Below are 27,748 nucleotides of genomic sequence, written 5' to 3' on the forward strand. Positions count from 1 at the left end.
AAGAAATGAAAAGTATTGGTGTGTTGTCCTCACGGTTTTAGTTTGAAAAATAGTGAAATATTACAATTCCTGGGTAATACAACTTCCTGGTGTTAGCCTGTCACTTCCTGCTCTTTGATCTAGTTGCCATTAGTAGCCACACACAGGTTGACAGGATGATAGAATGTTCTAATTCGTCTCCGTCCATGTTGAAGGATTAACAAGGCAATGCCGTACATTTCTATAAGTGTTTATATCATGTATACACAACAATATCTTGGAATAGTTTGGACAAATGTAAGGTTTATGTACTTTATTTCTGTGATATTATTGGCACATGGTCACCATTTGGTGACGATATTTAAAGCTGCACGTCCACTGTGGTCACAGTCCTTCTTTGATGGTTTAGCTTAATGACACTCCAGTTGGACAAAGAACTTTTATTTATTCAGTAATCTGTTTTCGAGTGCAAAAAAACATCCCCAAACTCCAATCATGTCAATAGAATTGCTTTGGCCGGCCTCTGTGGCCCACAATCTCAACACTGGCTGCCATTGTGAAAGGACATGACAAAAGCCCATACAGCATACATTCATTTTCCAGTCCTAGAGCGATTTCGACACATCGTGAAAAATAATCACATCGATTCAGGCTGCGGTTTTAGCAAAAGTAGCCTCTGTTATGTAAAATGTCGTCCGTAAACGTCAAGTCCAACGACGCAACAATCTGGATGGCAGCAAGATGAGTCGACGCTTGAAGGCGATTGGCTGGTTTTGCTTTTGGACGGACCCAAAAAGGACGATAAGGCAAATGAGAAGACGGCTTAGCTGGTTCAGAAAACGTAGATCTTGTCTCTCTGGACCTGGTCCAGGTCATCGTCCATAGTGAGGAGCACCTGAAATTTGAACACAACCGGTGAGCGGTTGACGTTAGTACCGTATTATCTGGACTATAAGGCGCACCGGAAAACCTCAAATTGGCCAGGAATTTGAATGTGCGCCTTATGATTCGGCTCATGTGCGATTACTGACCACAATTGCATAACAACGGTGGCAAACAGGGATCAAACCCGGATCGCGACGGTAAGAGCGGCGAATTTTACCCACCAGGTCTCTCGGGACACAGATGACTAATGGAAAGCCAATAAGTTTTATAATAGAATAATCGTTTTTCTCTTAAAACACATTTTTAATTTCCCCCTCTTAATTCCAATCTTGAAGTTCTGGACAGTTAGATAAATAGTGCACTACACACCTGCAAATATGTAAAAAAAAAATTTAAAGTGCAAAAAGAGGACGTCGCATAAAAATTTTGTTGTGGTCTCGAGTCACCCTCTGCTGGATCAAAGTGGTACTACAATGATGTCACGTCAACAGCCCAACTACATTACAACGTCACGACAATAAACGTGCTGAGTGACACCTATCGGGCGACACAACCGATCGTTCATTAATCGATTTTTATTGATTTTATCGATTGGTTGCTGCAGCCCCCCTCGTTATTCCACTATTTTTAGTCACAGTGCCTGTTACAAATGTTAGAGGAATGAGAAAATGAAGTGACTAAAAAGTTTTTTTTTTTGGTTCGCTTTTTCTTAGCTCATTGTGACAAAAGCTGTCGTATACAATATGTGAGGCCATGCTTTTTTATTATATATTATATATTTTAGGACATCCAAAATACTTCCCACAATGCCTTTCTTTCATCCTTTTCAGAATATGGTGCGTTTTGTAAATACTTTGCGAGTCAGCAATCCAATACAGTATTTCAGAAGTCCCCTAAACCTCTGACAATATTCTCTCGGCATTGGCCCAATATCAAAAACTGGAACTGTGACAAGAAATAGTGTGATTAAAGTCAAATTTATTTGTACATCCCTTAATCAGAAAATGTTTTTAAGGACCGTACAAGCTACAATTGCAACTTTACTGATTTGAAACCAGCATGACAAAACATCCATAATAACATAAATCGAATGCCTTTTCGAGTGTCATCTGTATCCCTAGTAGTGGATAGAATCCAATGCGCCCCCTATAGCGATACGGGTTCGACTCCCGCTGCAGCCGTTTTTTGCGATCGTGATCAGCAATATGTTTCGACTGACAATGCACAAAAATGGTACTTTTTCATTATTATCGCAACTCTAGTCCTGACGGATGTTTTAATTCCATCCATCCCAAACTCCAGTGCCCCACATATATGAAGGCAATACCACAAAAGACTCGTTTTTAGGGGTGCGCCTTATAGTGCGGAAAATTTATGGAAAAAAAGGGACTTGCCAAGAAGGATCCGAACATGGCGATGGAAGAGAGGAAATGCCAGATGTCGTGATCGTCGAAAAAGGAAAGCAGGATGCAGTCGCGGTTGTGCTCACGCGATTCCGCTGGGGTTTTCTGTGCCAAACCAATAAATCAACAGGAAGCTAATTCAGTAACCATTCGTTCATAATGGGAAACAATTCGGTCGACCAGTAAGCACAAAATTATACTTTTTGCCCACCTGTATCATTGAGGGAGGGGGGTTGGGGAAGGGTATTTCATTGTCCTATTATACGCTGAATTTGCTTATACAGTTCTTTAAATGACTGATAAAAGCAGATAGAAGAAGCAGACGCAGTGCAGTGTTGGGCACGTTAATTTAAAGAATTAGTTACTACTATTACTCACTACTTCCCCCAAAAAGTAACCGAGTTAGTGAATTACTCTAGCCGAAGTAACTAGTTAGCAGGGAAAGTAACTATTTCCATGACTTTAAGAAGAATTTGTATGTCAAAGAATTTGACATTTTCTAGTCAGTATCCGAGTCGGTTCACTAGAAAAGAAGAGACATTTTCAGTAATATTTACCAGCAACGGATTTATCCTATACTTTAAGTGCAACCCGACTTAACAGTAAAGAAATCATTAAAATAACAATCAGCACTAAACAATATTAAGTGAGTTTAATAAATTTAACCCTCACAATATGAGACAACTGGTCAAGTAGACATATGCTACTGTAGTTCATGTATTCTGTTCACAACATGTCAACTGTAAAACAATATAAAGTGAGTTTCACGTTATAGAATTATTTACAATCTTTATTCAGACAACTGCTCAAGTAGACATATGCCACTGTAATTAAAGTATTTTCAAACAACAAATACAGTTCAACAATTATAAAGTGTGTTTACCACTGCAGTGTAAAATAAATAAATCAAACCCTCACAACCAGAACCATTGGTCAAGTAGAAAAAGGTAAATGAACTTTAAATATTTTGTTCATGACAAAAGTCAACAGTAAAACAATATAAAGTGACTACCCAATCCCACTCTTTATGTTATGCTATGTGCTTAATAACATAATAACTCCATTACCCATACTGCCCCATTGTTACTGAGCGTGTGCAGTTTGTCCCCTTATTTTTACAGTTGTGTTATGGTTTACTCGCGAATGACACGAAAGTAAAGATCTGTTCACACAGACACACCTCGTCCTAATTTATTTAAAGTAACACCGCATTTTGACTGTCAGTAACGGAAACAGAATCGTAACGGCAAAATTTTTTTAGATTACCGTTGAGTAACAGCGCTATAAAAAACATTGTTTTTCTTGACACTGGTTATATACAGCGAGAGTATTTCATCCCTTGACGATTTTGTTGGTTAGCCCAATAAAGAAAACAAGATCATTCTATTATTTTAATAATAAAATGGAAAGAAAACAACTAGCAGAAAATCCAGAAACTATCTTTAAATCATATATTTTAATGTATTTGTATATCAATGAGGGAAATTAGTAATTGATCCTGCCAGTCAAAAGCACTTAATGCTTGGTGACAAAAAGGTCAGACATTTCTGGTAGTTAACCACAAGGTTAGCACAAATCTATATCTACCCTGGTCATATCCCTCGAGAGGGGTGACCGACAGCAAGACAAACACATACAAAAACGAAGAAAAGAAAAAAGGGAAGAAGCTGAAAAACAAAAAACATTTGACCATGGCCAAACCAAATCCCTAAACAGATGAAACGGGAAACAAGAAAGCAGCCATGTCAGTCGGGTTGGGGTGACACAACACATTCTTCTGTTCAACAGCAGGGCCCGACAGCTTTCACTGGTTTACCCCTGCCGCATCACACAGATGCCTTGCCCATCCCTTAGAACGCGTCCAAACATCCCACTATCCTTTCACAACACCTCTCCACTCATTCCTATCACCAACAAGAGTTCTAGATTACACAACATTTAGACCTACATTTAGCACAAATGCCAGGAGGAATTTTTGCCCACTCTTCCTTGCAGATCCTCTAAAACAGGGGTAGGGAACCTATGGCTCGGGAGCCATATATGGCTCTTTTCATGAGTACATATGAAAATAAAATGTAGCTATTGCACATCTCTCTGTGGCGTTCCAAAGTCAAGTGATTTAATCCCGATTTTGACCCATGTAAAGCCGAAGCAACTTAATGCAGAGGTTTGATAAGAAACCATTTAAACTAATAAAAACGCTGGCAAACGACTTTGATTGGGTGAGCAGTACAGGTGGGCGGATCCCTGCACACAGCGCAAGGCACTTCCTTCTCTCTCGCTCAGTGCAGTCTACACCGAAAGTGAATATGACGATATGCTTATCGTTTGCAGTAATTTGTGACATTTTTACAAAAGAACTTTGCATGCACATTGTTTTGAAAACCATTATTAAGGACAAATTCCATGGAAAAAACACCTTATCATTTCATACATTTGATTAAATCATCAAATGACACAAAGTGAAATAAAATGTGCTGAAGAATTAGCTTTGGTCTAGAATAGCGTGATTGGCAGTTTTTTCAATTTTGTCTGAAAATACATGATGTGGCTCTCTCAATTTCTCTTCAAAACATTTTTTGCTTTTATGGCTCTTTGGGTCAAAAAGGTTCCTGACCCCTGGTCTAAAGCATAAAGATTGGTGGGATGCGCCCCGGGCTGGAGTTTGGACATGCCTGCTTCAATATGTCACAAAAGCATAGGACATAACGTTATCGCCCCAGGTGGTGATTTGCGTATTATAGGATGTTAGACTCAATAGTATTTCCTTTCTATGTTCACTTTTCTTGTTTTGATCGTAAAAATGTTCTTCTTGCATTAACAAAATCCAATAGGGGTAGGCAGTTAAAACCTTCAGCTTCAACCTTCTCCCTTCGGGCACATGTTTACATATTATCATTGCTGTTTATGTGCAACTATTTCCTTGTTTGATGAGCGGTTGATGTAATTTTTTGTGTGTAGTGCATTTGACACCCACCTGCCAGGTGCTGAGGCCCTGGAAGAAGAAGTAGAGGGCAAAGCCCCACACCACAGCCGTGAAGAGAATACACACCAAGGCCAGACATTGGATCCTCTCACCGCTGCGCAACTTCAACACACAAATGCCAAGTTTAAGAAAGCGTGGCTACTCCCGTGACATTCCGAGTGGTCTATCGGCACCTTCATAATGATGTAGAAGGCAAAGTAGAGTAGAAGATTACAGATGGCGATGGCCAGCAGGTAGGAGGCAAAGTCGTTGGGTCTCTCGATGAGTCCGTAGGCGGCGCTGCAAAGACGCTACTTTAGGGTTTTTTTGCCTTTTCGGATGCGCCACTCGTACCGCTTTACTCACAGGGACCAGTTGACTATGTTTCCCATCACCAGCAGCACCATACGGTCCTTGGAACACAAACGGGACACTTCTATGAGCGGATTGACATCCGACTAGTCTTAAGGAAATCGATCGTTGTTCTCCGGGCAAATAAAAATGTTTGTCTTTCTGTGATACAAAAAGGGGGGAAACTATTTGGCCCCCTTGAACTTTGTGACCTTTTGCCACATTTCCTACTTCAAACATCAAGATATAAAACTGTAATTTCTTGTGAAGCATCAACAATAAGTGGGACACAATCATGTAATGGAACACACTTTATTGGATATTTTAAACTTTTTTAACAAATAAAAAACAAAAAAGTGGGTGTGCAAAATTATTCAGTCACTTTACTTTCAGTGCAGCAAACTGTCCAGAAGTTCAGTGAGGATCTCTGAGTGATTCAATGTTGATCTAAATGACTAACGATGATAAATGGAATCCACCTGTGTGTAACCAAGTCTCTGTATGAATGCACCAGCACTGTGGTCAGAGGTCTGTTTAAAGCGCACAGAGCATCATGAGGAACGAGGAACACACCAGGCAGGTCTGAGATACTGTTGTGGAGAAGTTTAAAGCTGGATTTGGATTCACAAGATTTTCCAAGCTTTAAACATCCCACGGAGCACCGTGCAAGCAATAATGTTGAAATGGAAGGAGTATCAGACCACTGCAAATCTACCCAGATCAGGCCGTCCCCCTAAACTTTCAGCTCATACAAGGAGAAAACTGATCAGAGATGCAGCCAAGAGGCCCATGATCACTCTGGATGAACTGCAGAGGTCTACAGCTGAGGTGGGAGAATCTGTCCATAGGACAACAATCAGTTGTATACTGCACAAATCTGAACTTTATGGAAGAGTGGAAAGAAGGAAGCCGTTTCTTAAAGATATCCATAAAAAGTGTTGTTTAAAGTTTGCCACAATCCACCTGGGAGACACACCAAACATGTGGAAGGTGGTCTGGTCAGATGAGACCAAAATGGAACTTTTTTTCAACAATGCAAAAGGTTATGCTTGGTGTAAAAGCAGCACAGCTCATCACCCTCAACATACCATCCCCACAGTCAAACATGGTGGTGGCAGCATCATGGTTTGGGCCTGCTTTTCTTCAGCAGGTACAGGGAAAATGGTTAAAATTGATGGTAAGATGAATGGAGCCAAATACAGGACAATACTGAAAGAAAACCTGATGGATGAAGACCTGAGAGTGGGACGGAGATTTGACTTCCAACAAGACAATGATCCAAAACATAAAGCAAAAGCTACAATGGAATGGTTCACCAAAAACATATCAAGGTGTTAGAATGGCCAAGTCAAAGTCCAGACCTCAATCCAATTGAGAATCTGTGGAAAGAACTGAAAACTGCTGTTCACAAACATTTTCCATCCAACCTCACTGACTTTGAGCTGTTTTGCAAGGAGGAATGGGCAAAAATATCAGTTTCTCGATATGCAGAACCGACAGAGACATACCCCAAGCGACTTCCAGCTGTAATCGCAGTAAAAGGTGGCCCTACAAAGATTTAACTCAATGGGGTTGAATAATTTTGCACACCCACTTTTTTGTTTTTTATTTGTTAAACTTTTTTTTTTAAAACATCCAATAAAGTGTGTTCCACTTCATGATTGTGTCCCACTAATTGTTGATGCTTCACAAGAAATTACAGTTTTATATTTTTCAAGGGGGCCAAATAGTTTCGCCAGCAGCTAAAAATTCCAAATTGGCCAGAAGTTATAGAGTGCGGCTTATAACCCAGCACGCTTTATATAACGCAGGATGCGGTGCATAAGATTGGAAATGCAAACAATATTTAAAGGTGAGAGTTAAATCAAGAGGTCTTACTGTATAATTCCGTATCCCAGCTATGATTGATCAATCGATAATCGTCGCTGGCCATAATTGCAATACATTGTATGCAACGTGACTCGAACATGGATTGTGGCAGTAAAGGCGCTGATTCTTTACCATTACTGGTAAAGATGACAAACGAAAAGGCATCAGAGCTTATCTCATCGCGCTATTTTACACACTGTGACACAAACACTGATTTGCATAGTGCAATGGATAAGTTAATCAGTCTGTCCACTTCTTCACCTGTGGGTCAATAATGTTGCGAAAGACAGAAACAGAAAACAAAAAATTCCTCTACAAGCTTTTTACGTATGTTTACATATTAAACCGAGAGGTTATTGACGCAATAGCGAAGAAGTGGAAACCGTTTCAGACTGCACTATGCAAATTGGTGTTTTTGGCGCCGTAAGTAGAATTATAGTGTGATAATGAGATGAGCTATGATGCCTTTTTGTAAATCACCTGCACCACTAATGGGCTAGTGGTTATGTGTCGGTGCCCTCGTCACCACGATCCAGGTTCAATTCCCGTTAGATATTATGTACTGAGCCTTTAATCAGCGATGTTTATCAACTGATTAATCATTGCACTATTAAATGCCTTAAGTGTGAAAAGAGTCCGAAAATAAACACCGTAGCTACTACTATAGTTACAATTTCATGTGCGTAGCTTGTTATGTAAAACATGTGACAAAATTGGTTTCCTGTGGATTCCCACAATAGTGCAAGAAAGACGGTGAAAAAAATTATTCTGCAAAGGTGATTTGTTGTACAGACCCTCCCCTACGTATGAACATTTGACTTATGAAAAACGGTAGATACAAACATTATCGGGATGTCAAGATATACCCGGCCTTAAGATTTTGTATTAAGCACCTTTTTCAGAGTACAGGACATTACTGTAGTACTTCTTTCCACCACTACCGGCGTGTGGTGGCGCTGTGGGAGGTCACCCAGCATCCACCCTGAAGAAGAAATCTGCTTCCTCTTCCTAGTTCGTGTGTAACCATTCTATACTGTATCTCCAACACGCTAAGAACTTTGACATTTTTCTTGTTTAATATCTTGTGCATCCATTCAATATGGTTGTGCAAAGTGTGAAGAAGAGGCGAGCCGTTCCTTTTGAAATGAAAGTGGAATAAGAAAGCTTAATGCGGTTGAGAAAACGCTCGGAACCTTTTTTTTTCCCTGCAACTTTCTACCATAGAGGGGGAAGTAACCTAACTCTTGAAGCTCATTTCCAAGAGTAAGTTAAACTTAACTTTATTTATCTTTATAGAGCATATTATTTTATATAATGTTCATTTTTTAGTACAAAACAATACAGGTTACTTATATAAACCTTATACAAAATATAGAATAGAATAGAATTTACTTTTATTGTCATTCTTTGTAACAATGCACACAGAACGAAATGTTGATACATCTGACCCGTACAGTTAAACTGTAGCGATCCGATGCAGCCGCAGCCAAACAGGGCGCAGCCATTTTAGTCATTAGGTGACCAAACCCCCCAATTCCAACCCTTCATGCTGAGCGCCAAGCAGGGAGGCAATGAGAACCCATGTTGTAAGTCTTAGGTATGACTCGGCCGAGGCTTGAACCAGCGACCCAGTCTCAGAGCAGGCGCCCTACCATCTACGCTACCGAGCTGGTAGCACTGAAGCAACTAAGGAACAAATTCAACTTACGAACGATCGTCTGGAATCTCGTTCGTAAGTAGGGCAGCGTCTATATTGACTATTAATATTGCAAACAGTTGTTCCTTAGTTTGGCTCTCTGTTAGATGCACAGTTGTTTGTGTTTTTGAGTGTTATGCACAATTTACATTATTGTCACTATCGGCCAATCATATTACGGACTGTCCTTTAGTTTCCACACCCCTTAGGCGCTGATCTGCTTTTTGTAACCAAGTCAAGTGACCATCTTTTTTTACTATCTCGTCAATAACCATTTCTTTATACCGTAGTTGCAGTGCTGCCAAGTATTGAAAATGCCATTTCAAGTTAAAAATATTTGTAGTAGCATTATGAGTGTTTCAAAACCAATTTGATGAAATGATCTATTTATAGATTAAAAATGAAATATAAAAGTACATACAGATGGCTGGATTTTATCACTGCTGTTCTTAAAATACGTATCTCCATTTGTCATTTACGATATTTCGCACGAGTTGAAGGTTTACAAAAATGAGATATGTCATATAGCAGCGACAATATCAAACACTGGATACGCCAAAATGATCTTTTTTCCCCGAATGTATTGATGAGGGATCGGAATGGCGACTGTATAGGTAAATACATTAAAAAAATGTCACCCATGTCTGGCACTTCTGCCAATGTTTTAGACGTAATATGGCCCGCCAATCAAAAATTTAATCCACTCCTGATTTATAGTAAAGAAATGTGGTTAAATATCAACACAAGGAAGAAAAACACATGCCAAATAGTAATTGAAGTTGAATAAATCGCCACATGGTCACTTATCCAATAGATCCAAATTCAAATATTTTTGCTCAAACTACTGAAATTGTTTTCAAGAAATCTGACTTCCAAGGTGGGATTTTTGTCAAGATACGCACAAAGCCAGGCAAATGTTACTCACAATGTAGGTGGGCCCAGTGCACTGTCGAATGCAATCTGTGTAGACCACATAAACCATCCTGCGCACGACGCCAGAATCTGGAACGCGCATATCAAATAGTGTTCCATAAACATCATTTATGCATTTCATTTCAACACAAACATTATACTTTCTACTGGAAAAACTTTATTCATTTAAAATCCTGCTTGGGACTAGAAGGTTTGATTGTATTACTCAACTTTTAGCGGACCAGCACAGGCTTCCTGTGAGTTAAGTATGTGTTTTAAGGTCCTCTTGATAAAGTTTGCAAGGACTTGCCCACTCTTATTTTCTTTTTAATTGCGCCCCATTATCCAGTTCGTAGCCTTAGCTCGGACAACGCGGGTCTACTTGTGACATCAAGAGCAAAGAAGAAATCTGAAGATATGAGAGCGTTTTCTCAATTCAGGCCCCAGTGCAGAGGAATGCTTTGCCTTCTGAGATTCAATTTGCTACCTCAGTGGAAGTGCAAGGTACATGCATTCCGCGCCATCGTACCGGCACCTGGACTTGATGTATGCCATCATCCAGAACCTGCTGCCCAGTCAATATTTTTTTGGGACAGGAAGCGGTCAACCAGACTTTTGGTATTCTTTTATCATGATTGTGTATTGTTGTCCTTGCAACATCTATTGCAGCATGGTCATCCTGGAAGGAGGGCTACCTCATGTGTGACCACTTTTCAAGGCATCCTAATTTTTCTCATACTATTTTTGAGTTTTTCCTTCCCCTCATGTAAGTTTCAGATCAGAGGTCAGTGCAACTCTTTGAGACTTGGTGATCAAGGGCTATACAAATAAATGATTTGACAAAATCAATCCATTCGAAAATCAAATGTGGCCCTTGATCATAAACACAAAAATCGGATGTAAACCCTCACCGAGTCGCCATCTTCCCATGTAGTAGAGCTGTGTGCTGAGGAGCAGCGTAGCCAATATGTGGATGACTGAGAAAACGATCCAAAAGACGGTGTTCCCTTTCCCGAAAACCTGCACACACCGCCAATGCACATTTGTTACTCTATCGGGGTTGCCAACTGGAGGGTGAGCGCACGTACCACTCCGAGCACGGAGAAGAAGATGACTCCAGCCAGGCATGCATAGGCCGTGTAGGCGCTGGCATTGATGTCGGGGTGCCTCTTTTGGTACAGCTTCAGCATGCAAAGGCCCGCAATCATATACATAAAGGACGTGTCTGCCAAGACATCACAACAAATTACACTGATCTGATCAACACATATTACTCAAACTGATGACTAAAATTGAAAAACAGATTTCGGAATGAACAAAGTAGAATTTTCAGACTTAGAATTTTTGGGGTAGTAGCATTTACCACAACTACTCATTTTTTATAGATCTATTACAGGGTTCCAACAGGTTAAGGCAAGTTCATTGCAAGACTTTTAACAACTTTTTTTAATGCCTTCTGAAAATAAATTTAGGGCCAAGTTGGCAAAAATTAACAATTGAAACACAAAAAAAAAAAAAAAACACAAAAGTTATGTCTTGCACACAGTACATGGCGCCTCATACACATTACAGACGCTCCCCTACTTACGACCATTCGACTTACGGTAGATACGAACATTTTTTGGGGATGTCGAAAAATATCCGAATATTGCTGTAAGTTAGATTTTGTATTGTGTGCACCTTTTTCTGAGTTCAGGACATTACTGTAGTGCTTCTTTCCGCCGCTACCACTAAGGACCTTGACATTTTTATTGTTTAATATCTAGTGCATCCATTCAATATGGTTGGTGTAAAGGATAAAGAAGAGGCAAGCACTTTCTTTTGAAATGAATGTAGAATAAGAAAGCTTGATGCGGTTGATAAAACGGTCGAAAAAAGACAATTGATAAATCTTACCAAATATTTTTAGACATACAAATATGAATCTTGGAAATTTGTTTAAATTTTTAAGACTTTCCGAGACTGGATTTAAAACATTTTTATGCCAATGAAGGCCTTATCTTTAGGATAATGAATTAAATGCCTTTTAAGACTTTTTAAAGGATCCGGGCACCCTGTAATATTTAATAAAATTCATGTCTATATAATATTGAATGTATTTTTTCTCAATTAAATAAATATTGTTTTCTTTTTGATGGATTAAGGTTTTTTTCAAACACAAGGAAGTGCTAAATAATACACAATGTTCCTTTAAATTAACATTTATTTATTATTAAAAAAAAATCAGTTGTAATAAAAAAATTGTAGAAATCATTTGTTTTGCAAACAAGACATAACCATAGTAAATAGTGGCATTTTAGAATGTTAGTGGCTAGTTACTGTTGTTTTTTTGTAATCTACCCCACCTTTAAGTAATTCCAATTGGACTTCAATTCATACACTCAATTTAGCATTTTTTTCAAATTGAGTATATCTAAAATGAGAAAGTATTTTAAGCATACTTATATTTTTATAGAGAAATGTACTTATTTATAAAAACTGTGAATTGATCGCTAAAATAACTGGCAATAGCGTGTGATTTAGGTTTTTGCAATGTTGCAATTCATTCTGGTCCAGACGGACGGATTCCGTGCTCTGCTGGTAAAATGGAATGACAGAAAATACACATTATTTTGACTACAGCGTAGCCTATTTCTGCACTTTGTGTTCAATCCCTTGGCGACAAAAAAACAAACACTATGTTCAGGTGTCATCCAAATAAGATTTTTGTACAAGCTTAACTTTTTCATGACATTGTATCCATTTTTGATTACATGTACTTCATTTCACTGGAGAAAAAAGTAAACCCGGTATAGTTACCAAACTGGAAGTTGGTGTAGTTGGGGCAGACATGGTAGCAGGCACTGAGTAAACCCTCCATCATGAGAGCCGTGCCCATAGCATAGAAGAGACCAAAGTGTTTTGGGATGCCACATTCCTGATGGAAAAACACAAATTCATCAGCCAGAGCCAGAACTTTCACCATATTATTATGTTCTGTTGTTTTTCAGGAGCAAACTGGAGAAAATCGACAACTGTGCTTCCGACAAAGGACAGGATGTTAACATTTTAGACACAAACTAATGTGATCATTTAAGTTGTTTTCACTTGTAAATACAGCAACGTAAACCCAATGTGGCAGATTAAATGGGGGGGGGGGGGAATCAACACAACCACACATCTAGAATATAAGTATTAAAGTTCTTTTAAGTGTACCCGTGATGGACAAGAGGAAAACATATTGTCTCATCTCATCTCATTAGCCGTACCGCTTATCCTCATTAGGGTCGCGGGGGGCTGGAGCCCATCCCAGTTATCTCCAGGCAGTGGGCAGGGGACACCCTGAACTGGTTGCCAGCCAATCACAGGGCACACAGGGACAGACAACTCATTCGCTCATTCACACCTAGGGACAATTTGGACTGGCCAATTCACCTGAAATGCATGTTAAAGAAAATACAATCCAAATTCGTATTTCGTAACACATTCATGTATGCTTGTAACATAGTGGTCTCCAAACTTTGCCCTATGAAGGTCAGGAAATGTGTGATGAATAAATAAATGCAAAATAAATTAACAGATCTAGATTCTCCACAAAACTTAAGTCAGAAAATTGATGACATTTTTTGAACGAAATTGAACGAAAAAACACACTGTTGGTTCTTCACAGACAAAAGTCGATGGAACATGAACTTTCTGTTGCGCCATGCACAGTATAAACAGGCCCAGGATCAGCTTAGTTGTCAGAGCACTGGAACACCAGTAGTATGGATGATTTGCTAAAAGGCAGTAAATTTTAACCCATTAATGACATTATTTTTAGTCACGGTACCAGAGACTAATGTTAATTTTGTTGTGTATTTTCAATGTTACAATGACAATGAATTATATACTTCTATTCTATGTTAAGCATTGTAAGTGACAAATTTATTGTAATTTTAACATGTGAATGTCACAACCAAACATTCGTCTCTGGTACCATGACCAAAAATCCTGCGATTATGAGACAAAACACAATGCCGTATCATCCGTCATCTACATCACTGGTAATCTAGCGGGAAGTTTGACACTGTCACCGCTGCAGAGCAGTATTGTTCAGGGGACTAGAGTAAATGTGGAGGGGGGTCTTAGTTTGGGGGCCACTGATGTAACAGATCTGTGGAGACGCCATGACACCTACTGGCCAAAGCTGGATTACAAAAACAAGTGCTACTAGTGTTTTGAAGTGTTTTCCACGTTAAAAAGTAATTAGGGTATAGTTACTCACCACTTCTTCCAAAGAGTAACTTGGTTAGTGACTGAGTTAATCTATAGTAAAAGTAACTAGTTACCAGGGAAAGTAAGTATTTGCGTTACTTTTTAAAAAAGTTGTCTGTAAAAAATATTGACATTTCTGAGCAGTATGAGTCAGTTGAATAGAAAAGAACAGACAGGTAGTTGTATTATAGAACCTTGTAACATGTATTGCACCTCACCAGCAACAGATTTATCCTAGTCTTTAAGTGCAACAAATATAAACATGAAACAATATAATCAAACAAAAATCGGCAGTAAATTACGAGTTTCCATCCATCTGCACCGCTTATCCTCAGTAGGGTTGCGGGCTACATTGAGTTTAAATAAATTAAACGACAATAATGGTAAGAAACAAAAGAAAAAAATACGATAAGGAAAAAAAAAGGATTAAAAAAATAATAATAAATTTTAAAATTCAATATAAGCACCATAACAATGAATAACACAGGAAGTAAATTTAAAATATAAATCTACAAAAAAGATTAAATATAAAATGGTGAATGGTATGCATTTATATAGCGCTTTTCAAGTCAATGAATACCTCCCAAAGCGCTTTACACTTACCCATTCACACACACACTCACACACCAATAGCGGCCATGCAAGGCGCCGACCTGCTTATTGGGGGCATTAGGGATTCAGTGTCTTGCCCAAGGACACTTCGACATATAACACGGAGGAGCCGGGAATCAAACCTGCCATCTCTTGATCCCAAGACGAGCGCTCTTATTCTTAGCAAATTTAATGTCAAGAACACCAAATTCCCCGAAAAATTACATCGACCAATCACAAGAGAAAAAAGGAGGGAACCAGAGGTTCATTGGTGAGTAGTCGGCTCAGAGAGACGTTTACCCTCATTCACCTTTTCTTATGGGGCCTTAATAAATACTGTAATTGTAATCACTATCTCACCAAATGGTGGTCGCTATTTTGAATGGTGAAATGATCCGAAAAGAGGTGACGTAAACAACTCTGAGGAGAGCGGAAAACTGTGCAACTAAAAAAAAAAGGCGTCAGGGGCACACCGCTGCTGCCTTTCTGTAGCCAAAGTAACGCACCACTTTGGTTATAACGGCGGATAAATGTATTAGATTACCCAGTTATTGGGAAAAAAAAAAAACGTCGTTATTTAATGGCAGTTTGTCCAACCCTGGTGTTATATTGCCTTAACAAAAACAAACATGTGACGTTTTTTCTTTTCATGTCAGGCAAAATGCCTCGCATTATCAAAGTACGGTCCAGTACAGTTGATCCTATTCCAGTCTTTGAACTCACCACTGCATTGATTTCATTGAAGGACGAGGCTCGGTTGTGAACGATGTCCCTCTTGAGGACGATGAGGAGAAAAAGGAGGCCCAGCATCACGTATCCGAGGTTACTAAGGATGTTATTGAACGCACTGTGTGCGCAGAGCTCCAATGTCAATCGTCGCCACAAATATAGAAGTACAAGTGCGAGCGGTTACAAACCTGAGAGCTCCAAGAGGGTGAGCGCACATGAAGTTGTAGTAGCAGATATCTTGGTTCCCTGTAACATTGACAACCTGATCCAAGAAAAGTTTACATTTTACGTAACATACATTGTGGATTTTTTTGCATAAGTTACTCGAGGTTACCGTTTGATATGTAATGACCAGCTGGACGACGGGCAGGGCGTAGAAAACAGCAATGGTGGCGATGTTCCTAATAGGAAGGCATATTCAGAAGACACATTACCACGATAAAGTAAATTTGAAATTAAGAAATTGTTTTACTTGTTTTTGTTCTCACCAGAAGTAGATTTGATATTTCTTGCTGAGGACCCTCTTGTCCTTACGCGACAGGTCAGACACGCAAAGATATTTCTGTCATCGGCAGAGGAGAAGGATATCATAATGCTCAGCCATGCAACAAAAAATATAACACACAAGTGACAGCAAAAGTATATGAGAAGTGCCGTTTAGACATTTTGGGGGGACGAGTGTTCAAATGGGAAATAAGAGCACTTTTGTGCATCTCTTTGTATAAGTGTAAATTACCGTGTTTTCCACACTATAAGACTTAATTATAAGGAGCATTCCCCAAAAATAATCATTTTCCGGCTCTTTTTCATACATACACCACACCGTACCATAAGGCGGATGAAATTGATACAACAGTAAGAGCTACGCTCTTCCTACCCTTACAGTATATAATAGCACAATGATTATGATTAGAAAAGCAAAACATTCGAACGGTAATCGAACCCGGATTGCGGCGGTGGGGGGCGCTGCTACTACTAGACAACAGTGGTATAGATGTCACACAGTTTTTGTTCACGAATCCTGTTGAATACAATTAGAATTTGGGCTAGCGGTAATTATCGTTTGAACAATCATTGCTCAAATACAGAAATATACCGTGAAACCTCGTGTGCACACCTATAAATACTGTGTATCGTACCAATTTCCATCCATCCATCCCTCCATTATCTGCACTGCTTATCCTCAGTATGTCACGGGTATGCTGGAGCCTCTCACAGCCATCTTTAGGCGGTGGGCAGGGGACACCCTAAACTGGTTGCCAGCCAGTCGCAGGGCACACAAAGAGACAGACACCTCACTCGCTTATTCACACCTAGGACAATTTGGACTGGCCAATTAACCTGACATGCGTGTTTTTGGAATGTGGAAGGAAACCGGAGTGCCTGGAGGAAACCCCTGCAAGGATGGGGAGAACATGCAAACTCCACACAGGAGGGCTAGTAGCTGGATTTGAACCCATGTCCCACGGATGCAACCACTCAGATGCTATGCTGCCTGCATTACCAATTTTACCTACCATATTATGAGTTCTTCTGTCTTGTAATAAAAAAATTAAGTGTAGTCTTAGTCACCCTCTACAGTTCAACTATTTGAAGCTCAAGGAAAACAGGCAGAAACACAGAGACTGAAGCAGTACAGAAGCACGGTGCTGCACTCAGTGAAAAAGCCTCAATTTGTTGAAGTGTTGGACAAATATTGTCTGTAAGTATGGAACAGATTGTGAGGACTTTCTGGATATACTGTATTTGTTTATAGGAGGATTTTGTACTCATTTAAGTACTTTTGTGTGACATGGTATTAGCATGTGTTAGCTTATTTCAGAATGTTTGTGTACCGTTAGCAAGCCAACGTCACTTCTTTGTACTTTAGTTTTATGACAGCCTTCAAAGGGCAGTGGTCGAGGCCATTCCCTGAACAAACAGCAGTGAACAGCCAAAAAACCTGGTTATTCAGAATGCCGTTCACTAGCTGTCTAGTTCAACCAAATCTCTGAAAATTGGGAGCGAGAGCAGCACATGCGTTATATAAGGAGCACCAGGTTATAAGGCGCACTCTCTATCTTCTGGCCCATTTGATTTTTAAGTGAGCTCTATAGTCCAGAAAACACAGTATATACATTTTAAACATCAGCACTTATTTAAACAAGCATGGGAAATTTAAGCTTCCTGAGCTTTTTTCTTTAAATAAAATTTAAAAATGTACGAAAAAATATAAAGTTTTGTACAAGGGTTAGTTGCGATACTGAAATCAGCAAACCTTTTAATAATAACAAAAAACACTTTCAAAAACACTACTTACTCGTAACTATACAGGCTTACTGATTGTTTAGACAACAAAAATTTGTGTCGAATCCCAACTTTCAAATTGATTTTGTAACACTACCTTGGTGCGAACAATGTTTTTGTCCGAGTTGATGTCATCCAGTGTGTCATAGTCATCTTCCTCGATGGAGCTCAATGACTCCTGTCTGCTCCTTCCGAGGCTTTTCCAACCAGGTCGCTCTAATAAATAAGAAAAGTTGCTTTTGTTTACAAGACGTTGCACTTTTCATCAGAAAAGGTTGCCAAGCATGCCACATGCCTTCTATTCAATTCCAGAATAAAAGACTACATCCTTTAGACTTACTATTTGTTATCATTCATTTGTATTGTACAGCTGATTGAGTGCAAATTATTCGTCAAAGTTAATGTCCCTAAATAAAAAAAGCCACAAACATACAAGATGTGGTTCGGTACCAACATAACCGTACCGATGTAGTTATCAGCTGAAGCAGCGCTGTCCAATGAGGGGGCGCTGTCGGTGATGGCCTCTGAACTTATTGTGCTGTCTGTTGGATAGAAACAGAGTGACTCAGTTCTAGTGCCACCAAAAAGGGAGTGCAAAACAAAGAAAGGTTGAACTCACCAAGGGAACCATATTCATTTGGTGAAGCTGCAATTTTGCCTGGAGATGATGACACATGATAACGCTCATGCATATTTGCCATTCGCAAATAAAAAACAAAAATTTTCTTTTGGTGTAGTTGATACCAAATCAAAATGCAAAACTATAAAGAAGTGACCTTAGCTTGCCAACTGTGCAACTAAGCATATGAAATACGAGCAGGGTCAGAAATGTAATTTCTATCTAGTTTTTTTTAACCGCTTGAAAGTGTTGAATAATATAAAATGTCCTTTTGAGCCATTAGGACAGGGATGTATTTTTACTTTTGTTTAAAGGGACAATGTGTATTATTGTTTTGTGGTAATAACATATCTCCATTCATTAAACAAACAAAGCAACGTCCTATGTGAAACATGCTATAATGATCAAATCCTAAAAATGAAATTAAAAGAACGCATGCATGTTACTACGTGTATACACGCTACTGTTTAAATGTATGCTGACAAAGAAAGGACAGGATCAACTGTGTGTATATACCCTCTCCATTTTTCCCAAGCAAAGACGCTTTAGAATGCGTTAAAAGACAGGAAACAGAATAAAACAGATTGTAGCGTTAATGCATTTGATCAATGTCCTCCTAAAAAGGCTGTTTGAATAAGATCTGGTTTACCGGTCTCAGCAGGTGATGTGTCATCAATATTCTGCAAGCGCTCTCTCCTCTTGGCTCTGCACGAAACCGAGATGCAAATGAGGTGTTTCTGTTTTTTTTGCATGGACCTTTTATATTTTATATTCTTACCGCTGCTTTTCCAGACATGCTACCAGCAGAGTGACGAGGTAGAAGGAGAGAAAAATTCCCACACATAACAGCATGCCCATCACGTACACATCCGCTGTTTAAAGTGAAAAACAATGTATTTTAAAAGTAACATTTTTAAGCACTGTACACATCATATACATAGTACCCTCAAGCTTCTCACATTTTATAGCAAGGGAGACCACAACGTCGAGTGTTTTGCTACGGTTGCCGGCGTCAATTAGCTCATCTGGTTGCAGCGGGTAGAAACGCAGCGGACCGCCGCAGGCCTCGTCCTCCGTTTTCACCACGACCACAACATAGAAACTGTTGCTGGGGAAATCTTTTCTCTGGAGAACAAGGGGAGCATAAGAGCGACGATTCTGTCAAAATACTTGCCTATTTTAGTGAAGGTTTACAATCGTGTAGGAAATGTCTATTTCATTCCTATCAAGTTAGCGCTAAGATAAAGTTAAGGTCGTGAAGTTTGAAAAAAACGTATCAAAAGTGGGGGATAGCGTTTACGGAACTATATTCCTACGACAAATTGGAGAATTAGTTTGCTGAATAAAATATCCACTTCACTTTAGCCAGTGTGTCACAACCGGTGCGTAACGGGCCTTTGCCATGGCAAAATAATGCAAAAAGAATATCTGATGGTCAATAAAACGCCTTAACAGCAGATTGTGATCATAAAAAACATGCCCAGTTGACCCTTTAATTCTTTCAAACGAGTGTTACTGCTAATGTGGAAATAAGTACTACTTCATTTTATTCGAGCAAGTTTTTCTGTTTTTTGGGGGGAATTTGATTCATTTAAAATTGCTCATTTTTGTAATTTATTTGGAGTTTGTGGATAATAACTGCTAAAGAGAAATTAATTTTTCCATCCATAGTGCAGTGTTTATTGTTTGGTTGAATTTTCCATTCCAGTACAGACGCCCCCCTATTTACAAACATTCGACTTACGAAAAACAGAAGACACAAACATTTTCAGGATCTCGAAAAATACTTGGACATTGCTGGAAGTTAGATTCTGTATTATGTGCACCTTTTTCCGAACACAGGACATTACTTAGGGCTTCTTTCCGCGGCTACCGGCGTGTGGTGCTGTGAGAGCACACCCAGCGTCCACCCCGAAAAAGAAATCCGGCTTCCTCTTGCTAGTTTGTGTGTAAACATACTATACTGTGTCTCCAGTGTGCAACATTTTTAATGTTTAATATCTCGTGCATCTATTCAATATGGTTGGTGTAAAGTGAAAAGAAGAGGCGAGCTTTTTCATATGAAATAAAAGTGGAATAGGAAAGCTTGATGCGGTTGAGAAAATGGTTTGATCACTTTTTTTTGGCAACTTTCTACCACGGATGAGGAACTCTTGAGGCTAATCATCCAAAAGTAAATTAAACTTAACTTTATTTAGCTTTATAAAGCATATTCCTTTATTGAATGTTTATTTTTTTAGTACAAAACAACACAGGTAACTTATACAAGCCTAAAACATACTTATATAAACCTTAAACAAATATCACATACAAAATATAGCACTGAAGCAACTTACGAACAAATTCAACTTCCAAACAATTGTCTGTAAGTAGGGCAACGTCTGTATTTGCACTTTTTTCATTCCATGTTTGTGCATGTGGAGCCTCTTAAAATGGCTGAAGCTATATTGAAGTAAAATTTGAGGGATTTCATTAGAAATGCACCTTATTGAGCACTTAAAGGAATAGTATTGCTAGAGTTTGTTAGCCCAATTTCGTTGTCACAATATGTTAACCCATTTTGTAACAATGACAATAAAGATATATTCTATTCTATTCTATTTAAAGGAATAGTATTGCTAGAGTTTGTTTAGGTTTTATTGGTTATTAACAATTGTCTGTAAGTAGGGCAATGTTTGTATTTGCACTTTTTTTATTCCATGTTTGTGCATGTGGAGTCTCTTAAAAATGGCTAAGGCTATATTGAAGTAAAATTTGGGGGATTTCATTAGAAATGCACCTTATTAAGCACTTAAAGGAATAGTATTGCTAGAGTTTGTTTAGGTTTTATTGGTTATTAACAATTGTCTATAAGTAGGGCAATGTTTGTATTTGCACTTTTTTTATACCATGTTTGTGCATGTGGAGTCTCTTAAAAATGGCTGAAGCTATATTGAAGTAAAATTGGGGGGATTTCATTAGAAATGCACCTTATTAAGCACTTAAAGGAATAGTATTGCTAGAGTTTGTTTAGGTTTTATTGGTTATTAACAATTGTCTGTAAGTAGGGCAATGTTTGTATTTGCACTTTTTTATTCCATGTTTGTGCATGTGGAGTCTCTTAAAAATGGCTAAGGCTATATTGAAGTAAAATTTGGGGGATTTCATTAGAAATGCACCTTATTAAGCACTTAAAGGAATAGTATTGCTAGAGTTTGTTTAGGTTTTATTAGTTATTTTGTTTCAAATAGCATGAATATATTCTACTGAATCTGGTTTAAACCGTAGTTATTACATTCAATAGATTCCAGAAGGACATTTTTACTTGATTTAGATGACCGCAGGTAATTACAGTGGGGTGATGGGTCCTAAAGTCAGACCAGTTGAGAAGCCTTGAACTAAGCAACTGCCTCTATGAAGCACGCTAGTAACAAGTAATTCAGCTCAAGGTACACTGCACAATATTTCTCTGGCAGATCATTTTGCCCATTTAACTACATGTTGTAACTTGTTTTTCTAGTTCAGTCAAAAAATAACATTCAAAATGTTTCATTTAAAATAGGAAAACAACTGTAAAATTATAATATTTGTCTGAAGTACATACATTTTGAATTCTAGGTGTGTATATCCTTTTACTGAAACGAGCTTAGTATAGAACAGGAATCGTTTACTTTTTTTTACTAAAACAAAATTAATAAAGTATATTTTAATGAGCAAAATATAGGCATGTGGAATAATTCTATATAGAATTTTTTTTATTACTGCATTATTTCTAAACTTATTATGTGCACATTCTGCAGTGTATACCTTTTACATTAATCCTGTTTTTTTAAATCGGGATTAGGCTAAAGTATTCACTGATGCAATTTTGTTTACATCTTCTAAGTGTGAATTTCCCTACGAGGATGAATAAAGTATCCATCTATCTATCTATCTAATTGGCTGGCATCCACTTCATGAATTACTGGGCGACCTAGCATGTCCAGATAAGCGCATCATATACTTGAGGGATACATTCTTGCTTGGTTAAAGTAGCTTTCAGGTAAATGCTAAATTGGTGAAAATCAACATTTGGAATACGTAATTGAAGGACTACCTGTACTGTGATGGCACCTTTCTTCGTCATCGTCTGATACATCCCAAAAAAGGCAACGTTATTGTCGAGGTCATAGACAGGGCACTGATAAGAACAAAAGAGCATCATTTAGACACATGACTGAAAAGATTGAGATGAAATTAAAGGTGGGGGAGGGTTACTCTCACTCAAATCAAAACATTGACATTGAGTCGAGTGAATTACCAAGGCTGTTACATTTGATGTACAAAAAATTGTTGCCTTGAAGTAAACAATATAGTCAGGGCACAACACTCATATGTGTTTAGATGCAATACAGCCAAATGAATAGTGTGAGTGGGCCTTTTAAAAATAAATACATCTGGTGTAGTGTATTACGTGTATTAAATTTACCTAAAAACGGATCTTTTACTGTATATGGTCAAAATCAAGAGTGAAACCAGATAAAAACGTACTCCTAAGAGTGTAAAAGTTCAAATGGATCCGTGTTGTATTGTACTGTATATCATGTTACCAATGTATGCCAATACCATGATCCAACCTAATGCCCTTAACTGGCTTCGCAGGCACAACGCATAGCCAACATAAAGTACATTTGTCAAACTCATAGCCCGTGGGCCAAAATTGGTCTGTAAGACAATTGAGGAAGCAAGAGAGAAACAAGCAATTGCAATTTTCTATACATCACTCAATATTGCCAAAGCCAAGTGGCACTCGCAAATCACCCAGGGTAGCTGTATTTGCTGACTACCATTAATCAACCAGAAAAATTGAGGAAACCCATTCTGTTGTTATTTTACTTAAATGAAAGCCACAAACGCACTGTTGAGGCAGTGGCTCTCAATTAGTTTTTGATACGCCATTCCACATGTTTTTGCAGAAAGAGAAAAGAACAAAGCGTCTTATCAGCGTGATCAGACTGCAATGTGTTGAAGTTAGCGCTTAATTTAATCAGCTTCATACCGTCTGCAGAACATTGTTTTAACATAGCAAGCATTACGGGCTTTCTACCACTGTGGTCACAATGAACGGCTACAGTACGTTACGTCAAACTTCCTTGTCTCGAGAAGAGACTTTTCTTTACCCTGTATCTCTTCACCTGTATCCTCATCCAGATTATTTTTTATAAGGGCACTTAAGGGTCTGTTCCACTTTGTGTCCACACTACTCAAGGCTCATACTCTATTTGGAGACGAAAGTTCAACATAACAGTCTGCAAAGAGAGCGTCACAGCTCCCCTAGTGTAGTGGAAGTGCAATTGCACTTGATTCTGTGAAAAAAGTTCCCCAATGACAAATACATCTGCACCTCTTGGTGGAGACTCACACCTTCCAGGGCCAGAACCACTGGTTTAAGGCAATACGAAAAATATTTTTCCTTAAAAAAGAGCCCCCGGGTGTCTTTGCAGATGTTTAAAGAAGCTTTAGCTTCTTTCTTTGTATGAAAATCTAACGGCAAGGTTTCCATAGCCAGGTAAACATTTTCATAAAATAATTAAAAAGCAGAAAGACTTTTAAATCAATCATTTGATTTAGTGTTGGTATTCTACTTTTTGTCACTTTCCAGTCTGCATGAGTTTCCGCTGTGTTAAGTAAACAGTGAAAATGCATTAAATTGTTGCTTGCTTTAAATTTTTAACAAATGCACGGTTGATAAATACTACAAGAGATGAAATCATAGTAAATGAACAAATTTGAGGGAAAAAACACAATCATCAATTTATAATCAAATATCACATCCCTGAATCGTGATTTTCTTTTTAATTGTGAGCCTCTGATAAGACCCCCAAGCCCTCCGGCTAATGCACATATTTTATGCCATTTGTTTCATAGCCATGAAAATGTTTTTTCTACGATCTGGCCCCGAGCTAAATGAGTTTAACCCCCCCTGCCCTAAAGAGTTGTGAAAAGGTCGAAAAAAAAGTGTACCTGAATGTCCTGGATGGACATTACGGAGCAGGGAAAGTTCATGTCCGAGCTGACCTTCACAATGACGGTGTCCACTCCTTCGGGAAATACATACTTGAAATACTAAAAACGGGACATAAGAAACTTGATGTAATCTTGTGCTTTGAACAAATATTAAAACAACTAATTTGTTATCTATTATAACAATTCAAATATTTCAGAAATTCGAAAAGAGTCTTTAATATTTTAGCAACATAATTACAGCATTAATGTAAAATGTGGTCTCCACTAGAAATCTGAAACTAAATCACAATAATGACAGAAACAGCAAACTAAAGTCCAACAAGAAAACCTAAAGGGACAAGTTGAGCAACATACGTGCACTAGCATGACTTCCTGTAATTGTGCAACATTAAATATTCCCGCATTTTCTTGCTGAAACTTCAGTTTCAATTTCCCCAAAAGTCTAACCAAAGTTATACCTGAGGTTGGGAGGGGGATGCAGTGAAGCTAAATGGCGTGGCCGTCCTAGAATCAAAGTGAAACCAAGTTTAACCAATTGGCAGTACAGAACTGACGCATAAATGTTTCACTTACTGCAATGTGAAGCTTTCAATGCGGCTGACTCGAAGTTGGTAGTTGGTATCTTGGCTCGAAAGTGTCGACACGTCCACAAAGAAGTACTGAATCTCCGAGGCAGCCCGTGTTGGAGGTTGGCATAACGTGCGGCCTATATGCTTGTACAGGTATTTCCTTTGGTACCTGGAGAGTTCACATTCGTATCACTGTTACTTTGCTAATTGCAAACACAAAGACTGGCAAAAACCCACTCAAAATATTTTACACATTCCTTGTTCATGTGCAAGTGCCCTAAGCTAATTAAAATTGATTTCCGTATTTTTTTATGTATAACGTGCACCCCTAATTTTTGATCAAAAATAGGTATACAATTTCGTGACTTTTTCCCCACCTCAAACTAAGGGTTGATATTGACAAAAGTATACGTGCAGCCATGATTTTGTTGTGCTTTTTTGTGTTAATTTATCTTTCAGGATGACTTTGTTTTCTCCATTCTCTAACATTACTCTCCGATAGCGTGGATAAAAGAAGAGCCATGAGATAAAATCTAATGCATTTCCAAACAATTAAATACAATACACCTGCCAATGCGAACTACACTGATTTTAACTCAAATGCACCACCTTAAACGCCTATTCACGCCAAGAAATCTCTTGATGCACCCCCTCCTCAGCTCAAAACATTTTCTCCTCGGATCTATACAATACACATCCTCCTTTTTTTTTTTTTAACTTCGAAACAGTGAATTTCTCCTCAAGGCGAGAGATTTTCAGGCCTGTCAAACACCCGGTTCACTCTCTGTGAAATCTCACGAATCCCCTCAAAACATTTTTGAAACTTGGTCTTTTGACTATTAGATTGCTTACTACGAAAGCTTTACTTGGTAATGATCTTATTCGTGATCACAATCTTAACCTGATTTGGTTTTTGAAAACCTGGTTGAGACCCCATTGCAGCTTGGTCATCCTGGAAGGGGAGATCATGTGCTGCCCCTTTCTCAATCTTTCTCAACTTGCCATCATATAGTGGATGGTGCAATAAAGGTCTGTAGTCTGTACAGCCTTTTGAGACTTCTTGTGATAAAGCGCCACACAAATAAACATGACTGGGATCTACATAATTCATAGGTCACCGTTTTTTTACCTGAAAACGGTGAATTTCCCCTGAAGATGAGGGATTTTCATGTCTTTCAAAGCCCCGTTTCACTCTTTGTGAAATCTCACAAACACCTCCTCCTCCCCCTAAAGCATTTTCCTTGGATCTACACAATTCACGCAGGTCACTCTTTTTGACTTAAACAGGCTACAATGAATTTCTCCAAAAGAAAGGGATATGCATGCCTGCAAAAAGGTTTGGTCCGGGACACTTGGGGAAAGAAATGGTGGAATTTGACAAAACTTCGACATATAAATCTTATTTTTGTTTTCTCCCTCCACCCCACTGTGGTTTTAACAATAAATGGGATGGATAAAGGGCAGCGTGGCAGCGCAGTGGTTAGTGCGTGTGCGGCACAGTTCTGAGGTCATGAGATCGAACCTCCAGTGTGGAGTTTGCATGTTCTCCCCGTTATTCGGCCGGTCCAAATTGTCCCTAGGTGTGAATGAGCGAGTGAATTGTCTGTCCCTGTGGGCCCTGCCACTGGCTGGCAACCAGTTCAGGGTGTCCCCTGCCCACTACCCGAAGATAGCTGGGATGGGCTCCAGCACCCCCGCAACCCTACTGAGGATAAGCGGTGCAGATAATGGATGGGTATGGATACGGACTTACAGGCCTCTGAGGATGAGAGGGACTTGAAAAGACAGCACAGCTTGCTTCTGTCGCACCACAAACAGGATTGGACTCTTCTGGTTCTGTGGCAGTACGTCCACATATACACGGATCCCCTCAGTCTGCGAAACGTAGCACAAAATGTCAGCGTTATATTTCGAAAATCAGTACAGCGCTCTCCTACCTTGGTTCTGGAGACGGTGTGATTGAAGGCATAGATAGTCTGATTTCCACTAGTCACCGTGTCGTTATAGGTAACATCAAACTCGCCATCTTTTTGGATCACATTGGTCTCTGCCAGAGTAGCTCTGCCCCATATCAACGGGGCCAAAAATAACCACAGCAGGACTCCACCACAAGATCCCAAAGTGTGTTTATATCGCGACTTCCAGAGGCTCCCCGACATCATTTTGTCACTCAACACTGTACGGGCGAGCGGACACCCGTTGTGTTATTTGGGTGTGCAAGTCCGCCCCATTCGAACGAATGCAAGTAAACAGGTTGACTGTCGAAATTGTAAACACTGCACAAAAACAAAACTACGACTGGTAGCATTCGAGCACTTACAACAGCTGTATCGTTGTCCTTCTCCCCACCAAATAACGTTCGAAACACGCCTTGCTGGCCAACGCGGAGTAACACAACAAATCCAGACAGGCGGCTGTTATTGTGCTACTAGCATATTTGGCTAGTTAGCATCTCCATGTTCACGTCTCAGAGTTGAGTCCAGGACATCGTTTGGGTAATGAATGAAGCGGGCGGATTTGAAAGTTTATAGAGGTCGAAGTGGAATGATATAGTTGCTAAGTGTCGCCCTGGGTTCACGTGATTATCTGCGTGCTTGTTGATTTAGCGTGACCAACCTTTTTGAGGGGAAATCAATGTTGTGCTTCTACAGCGCCCTCGCCAGGACACTCTTC

The 27,748-nt window shown here is 39.1% G+C and overlaps 1 protein-coding gene across 3 annotated transcripts; it reads right to left on the bottom strand.

Moving 5' to 3' along the window:
* Positions 1 to 404: 404 nt before the first annotated feature.
* Positions 405 to 27,465, bottom strand: sidt2 (SID1 transmembrane family, member 2). Of its 3 annotated transcripts, none has more exons than XM_088345760.1 (27): positions 27,396 to 27,465; positions 27,013 to 27,333; positions 26,829 to 26,950; positions 25,080 to 25,244; positions 24,965 to 25,010; positions 24,504 to 24,605; positions 22,597 to 22,680; positions 19,481 to 19,646; positions 19,300 to 19,393; positions 19,171 to 19,226; positions 19,038 to 19,064; positions 18,522 to 18,560; positions 18,367 to 18,444; positions 18,000 to 18,118; positions 16,105 to 16,178; positions 15,951 to 16,017; positions 15,805 to 15,878; positions 15,611 to 15,734; positions 12,860 to 12,977; positions 11,149 to 11,285; positions 10,972 to 11,080; positions 10,074 to 10,150; positions 5,599 to 5,645; positions 5,427 to 5,532; positions 5,245 to 5,355; positions 2,259 to 2,372; positions 405 to 874 (listed from the first exon to the last, which is right to left on the bottom strand). In XM_088345760.1, exons 2-27 carry the CDS (start codon positions 27,235 to 27,237, stop codon positions 812 to 814), a joined length of 2,544 nt encoding a protein of 847 aa, XP_088201886.1. In that variant the 5' UTR covers positions 27,238 to 27,333; positions 27,396 to 27,465; the 3' UTR covers positions 405 to 811. The 3 variants fall into 3 exon arrangements, with proteins under 3 accessions (XP_088201886.1, XP_088201887.1, XP_088201888.1); XM_088345761.1 differs by having other exon boundaries at positions 27,013 to 27,251; positions 27,396 to 27,459; XM_088345762.1 differs by lacking the exon at positions 19,038 to 19,064 and having other exon boundaries at positions 27,013 to 27,459.
* Positions 27,466 to 27,748: the final 283 nt, after the last annotated feature.

The sequence above is a fragment of the Urocampus carinirostris genome, chromosome 10, assembly GCF_059441175.1.
Source record: "Urocampus carinirostris isolate Australia breed hairy pipefish chromosome 10, RoL_Ucar_1.0, whole genome shotgun sequence".
NCBI classification, from domain to species: Eukaryota; Metazoa; Chordata; class Actinopteri; order Syngnathiformes; family Syngnathidae; genus Urocampus; species Urocampus carinirostris.